We start from the raw sequence: 19679 nt of genomic DNA on the forward strand, positions 1-19679 counted from the left end.
ATTGATTGAGCTTACTAGCAAAAGCATTTGCTTGCTCATTTTTATGCATACAGAATCAAGCAAAAGCCTAGCAAAAGCAATTGCTACTTTTTATGCATCTAACCCATTATCAACTTCATGAAGACAAGCACAGAGCTGTTTCACAAAAATAATGTAATTTTTTTTATAACTTTGTTATACCTTGTCCAATTTTAATGAAATTTTCAGTGCTCAGTTTGTCAGATTTTACTTTCTGTTCGAATCAGATTATTTTTCAGCCTGAAGTACACCTTTAAAAACACTTTTACTCAAAGGTGTATAATACTTTCAGTTAGTGACATAAGAGATTCAAAATAAAACCATTATATTAATCAGCACATAATCACATAAAATATCTTCCTTTTTCCCAAAACCAGAATACTGAGCCATTCTAAATATGGGGTGACAATATGAATGGAAAAAATATTCAACTAGCACCCCCCCAAAAAAAAAATGCAAAATACAATTCATGGCTATGGGTTCATGAGGAAAATAAACAAAAATACTGCAAAAATAAACTCTAAAACCTGTACACAATGCATACTTCAATTCCAACTATAATACATGATATATTTAGTGGTTTACATCCCAAATAGTACACCAAATAATCACTGCCCCATTTCATATTTATAGCACAACAACACTCAAAATCATTTTTATCCATCACACTTCGATTTGTTAACAAGCGGAATGCCTCTGGCCGTCTCACCTGCATCACGCGATTCAATATAGCAGCAGTGCTGATTTTGAAAACTACTATAACTCGCACAAGATGTTCAGTGATACTTGGTTACTCTTATTTCCACGTTTTATGAACTAGACCAATACACTTATAGAGATATGATGGCAATTCAACAAATACCCCCAACGTGGCCAAAGTTCTTTGACCTTACATGACCTTTGACCTTGGTCATGTGACCTTTGACCTTGATCATGTGACCTGAAACTCGCACAGGATGTTCAGTGATACTTGATTACTATTATGTCCAAGTTTTATGAACTAGACCAACACACTTTCAAATTTATGGCTGTAATTCAACAAATACCCCAATTTGGCCAAAGTTCATTGACCCTAAATGACCTTTGACCTTGATCATGTGACCTGAAACTTGCACAGGATGTTCAGTAATACTTGATTACTATTATGTCCAAGTTTCATGAATCAGATCCATAAACTTTCAAAGTTATAATGGTAATTCAACAGATACCCCCAATTCGGCCAAAGTTCATTGACCCTAAATGACCTTTGACCTTGGTCATGTGACGTGAAACTCATGCAGGATGTTCAGTGATACTTGATTAACCTTATGTATAAATTTCATGAACTAGGTCCATATATTTTCTAAGTTATGATGACATTTCAAAAACTTAACCTTAGGTTAAGATTTTGATGTTGATTCCCCCAACATGGTCTAAGTTCATTGACCCTAAATGACCTTTGACCTTGGTCATGTGACATGAAACTCAGGCAGGATGTTCAGTAATACTTGATTAACCTTATGGCCAAGTTTCATGAACTAGGTCCATATACTTTCTAAGTTATGCTGTCATTTCAAAAACTTAACCTCAGGTTAAGATTTGGTGTTGACGCCGCCGCCGCCGTCGCCGCCGCCGTCGGAAAAGCGGCGCCTATAGTCTCACTCTGCTATGCAGGTGAGACAAAAATCAAGTCAATAAAAAGTGGGGTGGAAAAAATCCATTAATAGAAGACTAATAATACACAATATATCAAATAATGAAAGCACTAACATGGAAAAAATGCTATTTTTGTCTTTCAAATGGCTAAAACCTGGATGAAAATGGAAATATATATTTCAAATTCTTACCAACCAATGCTAAAAATCAACAAGTGGAACGCCTCTGGCAGTCTCGCCTGCATTACGCAATTTAATATAGCAGCAGTGCTAACTTTGAAAACTACTATAAAATAATCATTCACAAAAACATCATTCATATAATGACATAATACCACGTTCATTAACCATAAATGACATTTGAACGGAGACTTAAGACTGTCAACTACACCCATGTCCACATTTCATTCACTCTATCCATAAACTTTCAAAGTTATGATGGCACTTCAACAATTACCCCAACATGGCCTAAGTTTATTGACCTTAACTGACCTTTGACTTGGTTTTGTGACCTGAAACTCACAGGGGATGTTCAGTGATGCTTGATTACTCTTATATCCCAGTTTTATGAACTAGATCCATAAACTTTCACAGTTAGGATGGTAATTCAACAAATACCCCCAACACGGCCAAAGTTCATTGACCTTTAATGACCTTTGGCCATGGTCATGTGACCTGAAACTCGTACAGGATGTTCAGTGATACTTGATTACTCTTATGTCCAAGTTTTATGAACTAGATCCATAAACTTTCAGAGCTAGGATGGTAATTTAACATATACCCCCAACACGGCCAAAGTTCATTGACCTTAAATGACAATTGACCATGATCATGTGACCTGAAACTCGCACAGGATATTCAGTGGTACTTGATTAACCTAATGTCCAAGTTTCATGAACTAAATCTATAAATTTTCAAAGTTATGATGGTAATTCAACAAATACCCCCAACTTGGCCAAAGTTCATTGACCCTAAATGACCTTTGACCTTGGTCATGTGACCTGAAACTCAGGCAGGATGTTCACTAATACTTGATTAACCTTATGTCCAAGTTTCATGGACTAGATCCATACATTTTCAAAGTTATGATAGTAATTCAACAAATACCCCCAACTTGACCAAAGTTCATTGACCCTAAATGACCTTTGACCTTGGTCACATGACCTGAAACTCGAGCAGAATGTTCACTAATACTTGATTAACCTTATGCCCAAGTTTCATGAACTAGGTCCATATACTTTCTAAGTTATGATGTCATTTCAAAAACTTAACCTTCGGTTAAGATTTTGAAAATAATTTTCCCAACATGGTCTAAGTTCATTGACCCTAAATGACCTTTGACCTTGGTCATGTGACCTGAAACTCAGGCAGGATGTTCAGTAATACTTGATTAACCTTATGTCTAAGTTTCATGAACTAGGTCCATATAATAGGTTAAGATTTGATGTTGACGCCGCCGCCGTCGGAAAAGCGGCGCCTATAGTCTCGCTCTGCTATGCAGGCGAGACAAAAAGGTCTCAAGAAAAACACCTTTTTTCAAGATCACATGAAATATTTCCTATTTACACATGAAAATACATGCATGCAATGAAAGATTTTTTTTAATGACATATATTGTTCTGAAGCTTCATAATAAGGCCCAAAACTAATCTGATCAGCGTCACTCCTAAATGCATACATGGACCAAGTTTGAAGTTGATTTGGGAATGGTTCTTTGATTATTGCGAGAATAAATATAAGATGGACAAACTAAGGTGGCCCAAAATAGATTTTGTTGAATTTCTATTACGTATTATTGTGAAATCCAGCCTCAACTGCAAAATGATAATTACATGAAATGAACAGTTAACTACAACACTTCAACATAATACATAATTATCAAACATTATATAATAGCTATTATTACTTTTCATTTATTACTTATATTTTTTTTATTTATGTGCTTATCAGTGGGAAATATCCTAATGCATAAGAACGAGTTGAGTTTAAGTGAAATGAAGGTGATTTATGTGTGTATTGTTGGGTTAAGATCACACTCCTCTTCCTCAATGTCATCGTGATGAGTAACATCAAATTCCTTTCTGGCGTAATGTTCTTTATAGAAGAGTAGCAGCACTAAACTCATTCCAAGGGCTCCTAACATAACCCAGTTCAACCAAGTCAAGGAAGAAACTGTATTCATCAAATAACAAGTAGAAAGAAAATGAAAATACAAAATATCAATGAGAAGTGCAGCAAAAAATAATTGGTAGTAACTTAGGATCAGGGGAAATAACACAAAAGTTTTTAGCACTAACAAGTTGTCATTACCCAATGGTTACCTTGGTAACAGTCAGACACCTGTCCTGCTCAGCCAATCAAAACCAAGGAAAGTGGTCACCACATCTAAACTGATGACATATCTGTTGTATTGATGAAACACTACCTCCCTGGTTTATATGGTTATATTGTTAGTTAAGGCGAAAAAGACATATCAGGACTAACAATACAAATACATTCTGATATGGGTAAGTGTTATGGTTGACATATAATATTAAAAAAAAAGATGCTCTGAACTAAAGAAAAGTATACTTACTTGATATGAATATTGGAAGTAGAAGGAAGATCAAACCAGTAACATTGGCAAGCCATGTCATGAACATACAGCTGGTTTCTTCTCCTGTGGGAAAAGCACCCTCTGCTGTTACTTCAAAGATAATAGGTACCATAGAGTTGACAAAGAATGCAAATAGAATGACTGAAGCATACAGATACACTGCAGTGTAGAAAGGAAGATAAAATATTGAATTTACAAAGGGTTAAAAATCGTTTGTTATTATTCTGGTTTTAATGAATAACACAAATGTAAAGGACATATGAATTCACAAACAATCATGCCTTCAATTTACTTATAGTAGCATGATATAAGTCAAATTATTATTATTATCACACTGTAGTAAACAATGTGACTTGATGCAAATGAATTTTCATTTGATAATGACGAATTAATTTACATTTTTCTTTTCATAGCTTGAAGAGCAGACACATAGCTTGAAGAGCAGACACAAAAAGATGTATTGTGGGCTAGTACAATGAACCAACTTGGTGTGAATATACAACCTGTAACCAAGGACTTTCACTCCATTCACGTTTATTAAGTTATTACAGAAAATATTATTAATCATAACCCAAATTAGGCATGTTTGAGACATGAATTTTATCTGTCTAATTGATTAACTCAACACAAAATGCATCACAATGGAGGCATAGCCAAGGGTATGTGGCATATTCAAAGTAACACAAGGCATAAGCAATGTTGTGTCTTGCCTACTTGTGTAAGTAACCAGAAATATCGTGATTTGCAAGGGCACGCAACAGAATTGTATCAAAAGTTCATTGTAAAATAACTGGGATGGAATAACATTTGTCTTAAGAGTCTTGCACATAAACTTTAATGTTGACCTCAAGTTGACCTTTAACCTTACCATGTGAACTCTGAACACAATAACATGCAGGTCTCGTAAGTACAGCTACAACCCAAGTTTGGTTCAAAAGTGACTAACGGTTCCGGAGTTATGTCATAACAATGATCTGAAAATGATCTTTGACCTTACCATGGGACCTCTGACTGCAGCATAACATGCAGGTCCCCTAACTACATCTACCATCCAAGTTTGGTTGAAAAGTGACGTACGGTTGCGGAGTTGTGTGTCATAAGAGAGTCTTGCACATAAACTTTAACGTTGACCTAAAAATGACCTTTGACTTTACCATGTGACCTCCATCTGCAGCATTACATGCAGGTCCCCTCAGTACATCTACCATCCAAGTTTGGTTGAAAAGTGACTAACGGTTGCGGAGTTATGTGACGGACAGACGGACAACATTTGGATCCCTTAGTCTTGCCTTCACCTCTGGTGGGCAATACAAAAGTAGGGTCTTGCCCAAGCAAAATGATGTGTGTTATACGTTTTATAAGACAGCGATTAAGATCATTGTTTTTTGATAAATTATCCTCATCTGAAAACCAAAACCAGTCAATAGAACTAGTCATTAGTACCAGTCATTCATCAGTTAAAAGTAAATGACTGGTCAGTGGTCATGTGATAGATTTCATTTGATTAGGATCTGTATCAACATATTATAGAATTAGAATAACTAGTCATTAGTTGGGTTTAGTTTAGTTTAGTTTAGTTTAGTTCAGTTCAGTTCAGTTCAGTTCAGTTAAGTTCAGTTCAGTTCAGTTTAGTTTAGTTAAGTTTGGCCATAAATTTAGTATCAAGATGTGCGGGAAGAATCAGAGAAAAAAGCCATGACATTTCGTTTTGAAATATTGAGGCGTTAGAAAGTACCAGCTAAAATTTGACAGAGTATTAGGGTTAAAAATTGTTTATTTAGCTTGCCTCTTCACTCTTTCTTTCTTTGTTAAGTTAGTTTATATGGCGACCATGCGGCTTGTCCATACTCTAATAGGTGTCTAATAAGACATTTGAACAAACATGACATTGTAAGCTAATTCACCAGTTAGCTAAAGTAAATGACTGGTCAGTGGTCACAGGAAAGATTTCAACCAATCATTTGATTTGGATCTATTTTACCTTTTGATAGAATTAGATATACATGAACATCATTATGTGAACATAATATGAAATACAATAGCATAAACACAATGTGATACTAACCTGTACTGTATGGAATATGACTATTGGCTAGTAAAAGAACCCAAACAAATCCACCACATGCTCCAAACATCAGAAGAATCAGAATAGCCTTCATCTTACCACCAAGTCGATCTACAAACCTGTGGTAGTTTGAAGGAAAAATAGAGTTAGGGCACAGCATTTAAGAGAAGGGGAAGGGGGAGGGGGATATGATGGACAAAATACCACACAGATCACAATTACCCAGGAATACTCCCCAGGGAGTGGAGGATGTGCACACATTGTGTGCAGGAATGACTGATTGAATCCGATGACCGGGGTAATAATATATCTGTAAAGCGCTTAGACACGTCGTTCCGATGTATTAAGCGCTATATAAAAAAACGGATTATTATTATTATATTATTATTACCAATACTGATTCTAATTCTAATCTTCAAATCTGCATTCACAAACAAAGTGCAGACATGCAGAGTTTGGTGACTCTGCCAAAGACAAAGAGGTAAATAACACCTGTTTTGATACAATGGTCTGAAAACTTTGAAGAGAAATCATTTTGCCTTAATTTGCTGGGAAAAAAAACATATGACAGAAAAAATGTAATGGTTGCCAGCTTTGCTTCCAAGATATTTGGATAATACTGGATAACCTTGATTGGAATACATGGAGATATTGGACCATTTTTAATAACAAATATTGGTAGAATCGCTAGACAAGTAAAATAAAGAAAATAAATATTCATCTTTATTTACAGCACTTACTTGCCAAATATGATACCTCCAATGACACCAGCCAAATTAGAATAGAAACCAATCCAACTTGATTCAGACTGAAAATAATAAATTCATTCAAACACATGCGCTATTAATGAATTATTTTTCTTACTGATCTTGTATTAATGGTGAACTATTTCCCTGATTTAGCTCAGCAGTCAGGTGCCAGTATGGCCACACTCAAGCATTTCAGAAATTAAATTCTACCATGTATGAATTAACCTCACCTCGACTGGCTTAGCTTAGAAAATGTGTTGGGCTATGAACTATGGACTAAACACCACTAAGCAATGTTATTTTTCACAGAAAAATAAATAGCAACCCCATAAATTTGCATCATTGATGATGAATCTGTAATTGGCTCAATACAAATGTCTGATGTTCGAAAATTATGGCTAAAAGTTTCCAAATAATAACACAATCAGATGTTTTGCAAGAATTTATCTCACACAGGATAAGGCATATATGATTCAGGCTTTTTTTTAAAGATCATTGAAACATTGAACAAAATGAATGTTTATAACAAATATTTTTATCACATCCTTATCTTGATGAACATCTGAGGCTAAATTCTAATATGCTAAAATCTAAGTAAAGTTTTTTTTTTTAATACTTTTGTTTAAGGTTAATACACTCAACAATTTGACTATTCATAGAGAAGTATCAACAATACATAACAATTTTTCTAAATCAGATTACTTATGAGATTTATAATGTTCAGCTATTATCACAAATCAATTTATATGCAGTTACATACATCCCAGCCTGTATGCAATGAGGGAGCTAATGATGTCACACAGTCATTATTTCTTCGGTGCTTTATTATATCTAGTAAAAAATATAATTTTTATGACTTTGCTGAGATAAATAGTGTCTCGCCAGTGAGAATTTTATGTAGGCTAGTCATCTTATATAAATGGAATAATGTTTATATGTGGTGCATTACTTATTGTGAATTTTGAATCAAGCACAAAATTGAAAACTTGTGAAATACAAGCAATTTCTAAGCTCAAGTCAGCCGCAGTGCTAGTGCCACGAAGCATCACAAAATGAGTCGATATGGTTTACAAAACAGCAGCTTGGCACTGCAGTCTGTAATTTTCACAAATCGCCTGATTTAAAAAAAAATGTAGGCAATAATGATAACAAAATCAAGAATCATAAATTCTTATGTTGTTTTATCTTATTTGGAATCTAGATAATCAGATCAACAATGTAAGCAGAAATCAATAGAAATAGATCATATTAATTGAGATTGATATCATCAATGTGTGACTGTGGGGTATTTGGACTAAGCTTACTTCCTCTTCTGTGTCTTCATTTTGATATCTGTAATTTCATGATCAATTTCCATCATCATTGCCATGATAATAATATAGTTCATATAAATAAAATTGCAGTTTGACTTATGATTATCCGTGCATGGTTAAAATAATTTGAATAATTACTTTCAAAATGAAGATTCTGTGTGAAAAAAAAATCAGACTCTTTCAGTGCTGATAGCTTGGTCACTCTTAACATTTATGTGTGTGCATGTGTATGTGTAAAATCAATATATTCTCATAAAATTGTGTGCAGCACAAGAAAAAAAAAATTGTATGTTGAAAGTTTGAATTTGTTTTTCAGATAAAAAATTAGAAAATTCAATTACATTTTCATAATTTTCATTAAAACATATCATTGCCAATATAAATGAATGGGAACCTACAGCTATATGCATGTGATTTAAGTTTATTGCTTATTTGGCTAGTACTGCTATACAAGGCAAAAATTGTCATTAGAATGCAAATAAATAGATGAAAAACTGTGCCAAATAGGCAACAAATAAAAATTAGTTTTAAAAATGGTATAGAGCTGTTGGTCGCATGAATTTGAGCAGGAAATAATTATGTTACATTTTGTTCAAATTGCATTTAAACTTTTGTATTTGAATGCATGTAATCACAACTCTCTCACATAAGATGATGGCAAATGATTGAGCCCATGACAAATGCAATAATACCTGTTTTCAAGGATCACAATTTTGAGTGTTTCTAAAGTACAGTACTAAGCTTGAAAGTGGTGAAAAAACATGAAAACCAGTGTTGTATTCTGTTGTTGATATCTTTCCAATTATGTTTAATTGTTTAGGCTGTTGATATGGTCGTTAATGAAAACTTGCAGAAATCATTCCACAAATTTTATTGCCAGCTACATGAAATTAAAAATGGAATATTAAATTCAAAATTACCTGATCAGCCTTGTTGTCAAATATAGCTACTAGCTGTGTGTTCCAACTATTGAAACACCCTGTAGTCATACCGAATATCAGGGCTGGAATCCAGAACTCTTTCTTTCTATGTGAGTTTTAAAAAGGTAATAAGGCATTGATTGTCATTCAAATAATTGAATCTATCACCCATTGTTAGATTAAATTTAACTAGAAATAAAGTAGTATCCATTATCACATTATCACATAAACCAGGGGTGTGAGTGGTCACAAATAAAAAGATCTGAAAAAACTGAAGAGTGTTGAAAAAGTCTGAAATAGAAAGAGCTCCCATACTTTTTGCACAGAGGAAAGCCAAAAATAAGCTAAAATAAGCTAAAATTTAGCTGAAAAAAAATTGAAACCAGAAAAAATCTGAACCCTCACACCTCTCATAAACAAAGGAATTAATAAGAAACAAAAACATATTGACAGCATTTTGCAAATGAGACTGTCTATGAAGAAATGTAGATAAATGGTATCTACGTTACATGTGGACTGCCGTCTCAGGATAATATGTGCCTACAAGAGAACCACAAAGTCCTGATAATCAGATTTCAACCTCGGACATACAATGTGTGTGAAATTTTTTTTAAATATTTTTTTTTTAAGTGAACATGCCATAAGAAAGTTATGGCTTTTTTTTTTTTATACAAATGAGATCACTAGGATTATTTCAGTAGGGATATTGTGATGAGTGGTACATGTTATGACAACCTTCCCATAGCCTGTTCAATAAGTGTGGCAGTAATAAAACTATAACACAGATAGCATATTGTTTTATGAAAGAAAATACTATTTGAAGTAAAACTTTTATCTAATTCCTATACTGAGTGTTGGAACAAATGGAAGAGTAGTCCCTACTTTTTAGTAGATGACAATGGGGGAGTTTCCCTATGATTTAAAACAATCTACTCACCAAATCACCAATTTGAGATTTTTAATAGTCTTTTTATTTTCATACAAATCATTTCATTCTCAATTTTAAAATATAATGTTGCATGTAAGATGAGTCTAACAAATTTGCCCTTATAATTGAATAAGTACAGAAAAATAATGAAAAACACAGAGTTAAATCAAAGTAAATGGAATTTTTTTGATATTGCCGACTTCTCAGTGCATAATTGTACTAAAATTATGAAAACATAAATGATGATATGATAATAACTTTGTAAATTCATCATTGTCCAGAGGCTCAGCTATATTGCTATAATCATCAATAATGTATGCATTCATTCTAGAACAATTGTAATTTGGAGCAATTTATAGCAATTTTGGAGAAATAGCATTCTATGCATGATAGCAACATCTACAATTGTAGAATTCAATTGAGAATATAAATGAATAGATTTTAAAGATTTAAATATATAAATAGACACAGCCATTGTCATTTTCAATGTCATGTCATCATAGTCTAACACAGGGGACTCTTAAATTTCTGCTTAACATTTATCCCATTTGAGGCAATTATTTTTTAAGTGCATTTCTGAGGATTTAAATGTTTACAGGATATTAAAATCAGAAATCATAAGATAGAAAGTCAGGTCACATCAAAAGAATAATAAGGAGGGAGCATACTTAACAATTTGTAGTAATCCCTCTTTCATGTCTTCTCTCTTAGCAATAGCTGAAGCAGTAGGTGGTGTAATAGGTGCTGATGGGAAGTAGATTAATGCTACTATCAACAGAAGAAGGGTCCATATGAACTCTACATAGATTAAAACAAATCACAAAAACAAAAAATAATACAGTAGAATGCACCCTTTTTTCATATAAGTGACATTACTTCATAACATACACACAGCTCCATAAAGTTTTTTTTATTTATTTTATTTCTATGAAACATACATGAATTCTTTGACAATCAATAAGTTTTAAAAAAGGACTAGCAGGTTCCTGTGGTCAACTCATTGAACAAGTAAATTAAAAGTGGTCATTAGTGAATTGCCTAAGTTATAATATGTCATTGAGAGAAAAAACAGTTTTTACTGGTCACATTAGAACGAATCATGAGGAATTGCAATTATAATAGAGCTCTAAAGCCCGTTTTACACCTTCACGGATGCAACACAGATCGTCCCGGATTGTCAATCCGGGGTCATCTGTGTACAGTCCGGGATACCATGTACACACAGGCTACTCGTCCGGCGCCATCCTTGATGTACCAGCATATCCGGGAGAAAAATTGAACATATTGAATTTTTCATCTCGGAGTACCCAGAAGGATAATCATCTGTGTTCATCCTTGTAGCCACCTTGCACATCTGTGTAGCTATAGAATGTCTCTGGGAGGCTCCTTGTAAGAACCTAGAGTCCTTATTAATACCAGCTATATCCAGGGTTGAAATTTTTCAATTGTTCACGTATATTAAGAACAGTCCGTGTTCATGGCCATGTATGTACATGCTTCAGACGTTGAAAAAATGAAAGAAACTTCAATCTTGGCCAATTCTCTAGAGATATCCCAGTAGAGACAGTAAGCCACTGTGACGGTCTGTGTAAGGAACCAGTAACATCTGTGTATTCCGTGTTGACTCCCAGAAGCTTATCAAGCATATCCCTAGTGCTACCGTGTCTATCCTTGTAGAAACCACACTTTTCCGTACATTTTCGTATAAATACCCAGTTAATCCGTAGTCACTACAACAATGGTTAAAAATATATCAATTTGACACCACGGATCACCAGGGACTGAGATCCGTGATGATCCGTATTGCATCCTTGAAGGTGTACAAAGGGCTTTACAACTACCAAAAAATGCTGATTTGTACAAAGAGTGCAAGTTTTGTTAAATATGCATTTGTGATATCAAAACAGATAAAGAAATCATTTCTAATTTTCCATGGAAATCACTAAATATCTTACTCCAACTATAGGTACAAAACTGGATAAGATAATGAAATGAAAATATTAATGGTTCATTATCACATTACTAGGTTGCTTACTATTTATTTTATCAAAGGTAATATGCCATTCCACCTTCTTTTTGTTTTTAATAATATGTTTTATGATATCCCAAATCAAAGAAATAATGTCTGTCATTCTAATCATCTAATGAGAAAAGGGGCAGACTTTTATCCAATTACATGTACAATGCTCAGAATGATTTTACCTTACCTATGAAAAGAAGCAGCTTGATTTGTCTGAGGCATTGTTGAACTTCAACTGGGTCATAATCAGCTAAAAATGACAATATAAGTGTATATTTTTCAGTATTATTGGCTACATTTTATACATGATTAGTAATAAAGAGAAAATATGTTCTGTTAGAAATACTTGACTGCTCATATATCACCAATTTAAGGAAGCATTATGTAATGCACATAACATACATGTACGACCTGATAGAGTACCTTTCTCAGAAATAATTTAATACTATTTGTGTGGTATATGTTTACAACTGGATTATTATAATTCATTCATTCATTAATTGTAGTCATGTCTTACTTTTATGCAAATCACAATTTACCTCGCAGCCAAGAATATTATTCAAGCATAAACCTATATATAAACAAGGTATCAAATTATTTGGGGGAAAATACTCTTTTAGGCCATATATAATCATTTTGGGTTCATAACATATTTTCCCCCTTAAATTGGTGATTTGTAAGATGCATTTGTTTTCTGACTTACAGGGTATAATTAGTCTCCTAGGATAAAATAGTTTTCATATCTTTTCTATAGAGAGGGGACTACTAGTATATCAGTTACTGGAGGGAACATCCTATATATGCTTTTCACATTGCATTTCCTTAACCCCATACTATCCTTAACCCCGGACTATCCTTAACCCCATACTATCTTTTTTTGGATTCACACTGTCTTTCTTAACCCCATACTATCTGCTTGGCCGGGGTTAACGCCTTAACCCTGGACTATCCCACAGCTCATGAATATTGATGATTTTACCATACAGAGCGTGATTAACGTGCAATTTCGACTTCTGTGATTGGCTATTGCTTAGCCCCACTTTTCCTTAGCCCGGTTTCGTTTCACACTGCATCTCTTAGCACCGCAATTGTGGTGCTAGCACCACAATCTAGCACCACAATAAGCCGGTTAACCCTGCTTTTTTGCAGGGCCAGATAGTACTGTACTATTTACCGTGCTAGCCCACTTTGCTAAAACGTAGTGTGAAAACGAAGTGGGCTAAGCTTAACCCCGGGAAATTGATGGGGCTAAGACCCCCCCTTAGCCCAACCAATTTCCCGGGGTTAAGGAAAAAAAGTGCAGTGTGAAAAGCATACTAGTGTACTACAGCATAATACTGTAGGTAGACCTACAGTATTCTTGCTTTCTATTCCAACTCATTCAAAGGCCATGTATTACATGTTTGTTTAGTGTGTTTTTTCTTTGTAAGTCTCAGGAAACAGGAAATATTCAGGGTTTCAACCAGATAATTCTTTCAGTTCACATAATCACATGATTCAGTATCCTCTTCTCTCTCCTTCCTGTATTCTATCAAATAAGACGTATTTGGTGAAGCTTTCACAAATTCATGTACATGTATACCAAAATGGAAAATGAAATGGAAATATAAGGACATTTAACATCAAGTTAAAAAACATACACTGTATCCTAGTTTGTAGAGAGTAAGCAAAACATATAAATAACAAATAAACCTGACAGTATTAGCTATTTCTCAGTTCAATTTCCATATTTTCAAAAATTGATCTTGAAATGTCAGATCTCGAATATTGAACAATAATGCTCAAATATCCATTATTCAAAATGTATTTTCACATCAATCTCAAATATTTCTGGATCAAAATAAAACTCATGATCTAAGAACTTTGTGAAAAAACCCCAAGAATGAACAGTTATTTAAGTGTCTTACCTGGGTTAATTTCATGAATATCATCTCCTTCTGCAGCAATGTCAATAGGGGAGCTATAAAAGACAACATTGGAGAGGGTACATTATATCACATATACAAACTTCTATCTGTACAATTTATCACTATGTTTATGTGATCAAATGACTGAGAAAATTAGATGAACTTACAGTATAGCTGAAGGTGAAAGTAAACATGCAAAAATGTCCATGTAACTTCACCAATTTTGCAGTCTAGGGGTTTACATTATATTTAAGATTTTCAGTACATGCAATAAAGGTATTTTAGCATACATTATTGTTCATTATTAATGCAAGTTTTTTCTTTTTAATCTTAAGTTGATTCATACTCTACCATATAATTTAAGAAAATCTTCAACATGTCTAAAACATGGTTTAGACTCTGTTTTCACCCTTTTCCTTAATTTGTCTTGGAAATCACATTGCGAGGTGGATTTCCAAACTGGTTTCCAAGACTGCTTCAAGATTTCTCATTACAAATTAAACTGGATATCGCCAAACTGTGTTCCACAACAATGGTTTAAGAAATTAGATGAGATCAGGGTCTTATGGGTGTAGCAAGAAAGTTACATTCAATTACAATTCAGGCTTAAGTCACCAACTTAATCCACAGATCAATTGCAAGAAAGTTAAGTTGCTACTGAACGAAAATCCCTTACAAATTTGTGTTTAATTTAAATTACTTTATGCTTGATTTTGTGACTCATGCTTGATGTGGAATGGAATGTTTCATGTAATGCCTATTAAGACTTACACTGTGCTGAAGTTTGTGTGGACAGGCAAGATTTCAGGTACAATCTGAGGTCCAATAAGAAATGATACTGCTACTCCAAGGTAAGCCATAGTAGATGAGATGGCAGTGGCAGTAGTTCTTTCATTGGTAGGAAACCATACAGCAGAGATAGTAGTCACACCAGCCATGAGAATAGGAGCTGAAAGCCCAATAATCACTTGACCAATGTGAGCTGTCCTGTAAAGACAAAAGTACAATCTACATGTATAGTCAGCAGTGTTGGGTGTCTCAAGACGTGTCTCATCTCGAGACATGTCTCAAGATAGTGTTTCTGTGTCTCATCTCAGTCTTGGACGCTAATTGTCGTCTCGGTCTCGACAGAAATGTCTCGGTCTTCGATGAGTTATTCCCAGATTATAACATAAACTAGACTATAACATGAAGTTCACATTTCTTTCATGAATTTAAATTGAGATTTGGTTACAAATAGGCGTAGAAAGAGATTAAGAGTTGGGTACCTTGAAATACAGTCTGTAGATTTATCTCTTTTTATGAACAAACGCGGTAGACTGTGTGCCGCTTTTGTGTCACTCTCCTCACGGATTTCTATCAGAATTGACGGCACGGACCGGGTGGGCTGGTTGGCTACGAGCAGCTGTGTGTGTTAAGGGGAGCTGGGCCTGGGGTGGCTACCTACCCATGGCCCTTACCCCCTATTTCAGTCTTTTCACCCCCTTACAATGTGGCACACCCTCCCCCAAACCCAGCCTTCCCCAGTATGGTAGTTGCGGGAAAATGTATGCCCCACGTCAATCACAACTCCCCTAGTCCTCTTACCCTTTCCCCACCCCAACGTAAAACTAATTTGTATTTGTTGATACAATATTTTCACGAAACTAATCTGGGAAAGTATCAAACTTTTTGCTGGTCACAACTCACATTGAGCAGTGGTTCCCGCCAGGCGCACCCCCTCCCCTTATGATTGTCTTGGGATTGGGCTCTTGGCCAGACCCCCATCCCCCCTAATAACTAGCGTTTTGTTTACTGTCTCGGGCAGCATTGTCTAGGTCTTGTCTCGGTCTCGAAGGTAATTATCTCTGTTTCTGTCTCGTCTCGGCTGATTCTGAAAACAAGGGTCTCTGCCCTGTCTCGGTCTCGAGCGCTAATTGTCTCGGTCTTGTCCCGTCTTGGCTGAAACTATCTCGGACCCAACACTTATTTCTAATTTCTTGGAGAATGGGATAAACGTAGCATGGAGGTCGATCCCCAGTTCACCTAAAAATGTATTTAATTAGCAGATAAACTGAACTGAATGGGACTTGTGTACAGAAATATCTCCTGAAACAACTAGTGGGAATATACTTGTACTTGTGTCAAGATTCACTTGTTGATAAAAGTGCAAATTAAAGGTCTGTGCCTCTGAAAAAGGTAAATTACTATATTAAATTAAAGGTCAAGTCCACCCCAGGAAAATGCTGACTTGAATAAATAGAGAAAAATCAAACTAGCATAGTGCTGAAAATTTCATCAAAATCGGATGTAAAATAAAAAAGTTATGACATTTTAAAGTTTCGCTTATTTTTCACAAAACAGTGATATGCACAACTTGGTGAGTCAGTCGATGATGTCCATCACTCACTATTTCTTTTGTTTTTTATTGTTTGAATTATACAATATTTCATTTTTTATAGATTTGACAATATGTACCAACTTGACTGAACCATACAGTATTAAACAATGCTAATTCCACATGTTCACGGAGGAATTAATTGATGTGTCACTTGACAATGAGGAGAAAATTTGAATATTACATATTTCATATAACAAAATACAAAAGAAATAGTGAGTGGATGACGTCATAGTCTCCTCATTTGCATACCAGCCAGGATGTGCATATAACTGTTTTGTGAAATTAAGCAAAACTTTAAAATGTCATAACTTTCTTATTTTACATCCGATTTTGATAAAATCTTCAGTGTTATGCTTGTTGGATTTTTCTCTTTTTATTCAAATCAACATTTTGTTGGGGTGGACTTGTCCTTTAAGTTTGCTATTAAAGGCAACATTTGCTCTGATCTGTACAGGTAAAGTCTAATTGACTGTTGTGAGAGAATGTACCTTCTAAAAGATCAAATGATATCTGTGGGAAGATCTAGAATTCATTTGCATATACATTAAATGCTCCTGTGACAGAAAAGCATTGCACAGGTTACAGGGTATCAGGCTATTCTTTATTTTAAATCCTTGCATACAACCAAAAGATACTAGCAAATAAAACTATCGAATTACAAGTGGTATATGGGGCTTAAACTTATCAAAGACCACCAGGGCCATGATCATGAATGATCTTATAATGGGTCTCCATGACCCATTTATTAGCCTTGGAAATCTTTGGTGCCCCTTTCTATTTTCCCCAATGTGTGATGTTAATGTGCCCTAAAGAAAATTGGATTGGCCAATCACCAAATTCAAGGCCTGGAGATAAAGCTAGGAAAAATTATGAATGGAGAGTAGAAGATAGATGCAGTACGACTTGCCCTTACCATATCATACTATGAACAGGAACCGGTAGACATCTTATTCCCATCCCAGATACGAGAGCACCTGCTGCAAGCAACACTGCTACACGAAGACCTGTGCTGGGAAAAGTGAGATTCAGAATCTTTCCTCTCTTACTCTCTCTTACACAGTATACAGTGAAACATCATGTAGAACAGGGCTTATACTTTAATACAGTGATGAGCTCCCGTTAACAATGACATTCCCATACCAACATATTTTTACATATAAGAAAAATTCAAATGGACATCACAACAAATATTTAATGAATTGAATTATTAAAAATGCTTACTACATATACCTTTTGCATGTAGCAACCAGCTAAAGAAGAATGCAGTGAGGACATACACAATAGCACCCCAGTTGGCAAGAAGGGCAAAAGTACTCTGCTTCCATCCCAATACAACACTGGCTGCAAGACAAAAAAATATGACAAATCATTAGATATTAAGAGTAGATATCCACCAGCAGTATTAGTCTACTAGAAGAAGAAGTAGTAGTAGTAGTAGTAGTAGTAGTAGTAGTAGCAGTCGTAGCAGTAGTAGCAGCAGTAGTAGTAGCAGTAGTAGTAGCAGTAGTAGTAGTAGCAGTAGCAGTAGCAGTAGCAGTAGCAGTAGCAGTAGCAGTAGCAGTAGCAGTAGCAGTAGCAGTAGCAGTAGCAGTAGCAGTAGCAGCAGCAGTAGCAGTAGCAGTAGTAGTAGTAGTAGTAGTAGTAGTAGGTAGTAGTTTCATTATCATGATAATCATTCATCATCACAGTCATTATCATGGTAATCATGATCCTCATTGATATGTTCAATAGGGGTAGAAGGAGATAAATATTTTCAATATTTTTCTACTTCTACCCATTCAAAGTTACATTTTGTATTGGATTTGGTAGTACTTCTAATACAGCATCTCTTTTGGAACTTACTAATTTTGATAGTTTTGGGAGTACACCCATAAACTATACCTATAAAAGTTTAAACTCCCACTCCTCCACCCCCACAATTTGTCCACGGTTACATTCTTTCAACTCACCAGTGTTTTCAATTGGTCCCCAAGTATTCCATCCACACGACTGAACCAGCGCCAACAGAGAGAACACTGCAAGTATAAACCACCTCTCTGTATAAACTACATATTCCTTGTGACTCCTGCTGCTACTGCTCAAGAGAACATTATTGAGGTCTTCCTCATCTTGATGTACAATGGCTCCATTCAAACTGCGCTCCATGGATGCAAGTAAAGCCCCATTGTTAGAATGAGTATGTGATTCAGCAGAGTGGTCAAGGTCTTGAGTTAAGAGTCCAGTCTCATCATGTTCCTCATTATGTCTGTGTCTAATTCTTTCAGACATTGTTGACTTGCGACTTGCGTTGGTTTACTTGGGTTACTTTTGAACCACTCAACAACACATGTAGACTTGATGATAAAAAATTATCATTTTCAGTCAGGACATCTGGAAAATGATCCACACCTCTCAAGATTAATGTAATTTGGCAGAGGACAGTTGATCTCTTTAAATGGACCTCTGATATTTTCATAACAGTTTCTATGGGAAAAGAAAGAAATATAAGATAGTTGGAAAACACGCTGCAGGGACTCAATTTTATACTTATGAGGGGAACAATAAAAGCTCTTCTAAAAGTTTTAAGGGGAGCGGTAGCAGTGGAGCACTGCAAAAAGCTTTTCTTCGACATACAAAGGGAGCTTTTTTTGGTCTGATTTCAAAATGGATTGTGGAACGTTCAGTCGTACACTAAGTTACAAACCACAACTAAGGAGACAAACAATCAGATGCCCATGCAACATTATATTTGATGACCCCCTTTTTTCAGTTCTCTAGATCTCTGAATAACAAAATTTTCATTCAGAAGCCGCCCGCCCCACTCGCAGGACCCCCATTACGAAACATCTCAGTTCCCCAGCTCAGTTCCTCACAAGAGTCTTGCACATAAACTTTAATGTTGACCTCAAAATCAACTATGACCATACCATGTGACCTCCCAACACAATAGTATGCAGGTCCCCTAAGTACATCTACCATCCAAGTTTGGTTGAAAAGTGATTTACGGTTGCAGAGTTTTATGTGGCATAAGAGAGTCTTGCATGTAAACTTTTACATTGACCTGAAGATGACCTTTGACCTTACCATGTGACCGCCGACTGCAGCATGACATGCAGGTCTCATAACTACATCTACCATCCAAGTTTGGTTGAAAAGTGACTTACGGTTGC

General features: G+C 35.2%; 1 protein-coding gene across 1 annotated transcript; it reads right to left on the reverse strand.

Moving 5' to 3' along the window:
* Positions 1-298: 298 nt before the first annotated feature.
* On the reverse strand, positions 299-18993 carry LOC129256957 (solute carrier family 49 member 4 homolog). Its single transcript, XM_054895185.2, has 12 exons — positions 18480-18993; positions 17761-17871; positions 17444-17534; positions 14922-15137; positions 14151-14203; positions 12431-12493; positions 10892-11021; positions 9296-9401; positions 7054-7121; positions 6314-6432; positions 4228-4407; positions 299-3824 (listed from the first exon to the last, which is right to left on the reverse strand). The coding sequence occupies exons 1-12, from the start codon at positions 18796-18798 to the stop codon at positions 3658-3660; spliced, it is 1623 nt and encodes a 540-aa protein (XP_054751160.2). The 5' UTR covers positions 18799-18993; the 3' UTR covers positions 299-3657.
* Between the last annotated feature and the right edge of the window lie 686 nt (positions 18994-19679).

Source organism: Lytechinus pictus, chromosome 3 (assembly GCF_037042905.1).
Source record: "Lytechinus pictus isolate F3 Inbred chromosome 3, Lp3.0, whole genome shotgun sequence".
In the NCBI taxonomy this organism is placed as follows: Eukaryota; Metazoa; Echinodermata; class Echinoidea; order Temnopleuroida; family Toxopneustidae; genus Lytechinus; species Lytechinus pictus.

Excerpts from the sequence above, each read along its gene's own strand:
- LOC129256957 (XM_054895185.2), bottom strand. The coding sequence starts at position 18,798 with ATGTCTGAAAGAATTAGACACAGACATAATGAGGAACATGATGAGACT. Across the intron at positions 12,494-14,150 it reads TATTCATGAAATTAACCCAG|CTGATTATGACCCAGTTGAA; the intron begins GTAAGACACTTA and ends TGTCATTTTTAG. Across the intron at positions 3,825-4,227 it reads ACTTCCAATATTCATATCAA|TTTCTTCCTTGACTTGGTTG; the intron begins GTAAGTATACTT and ends TGATGAATACAG.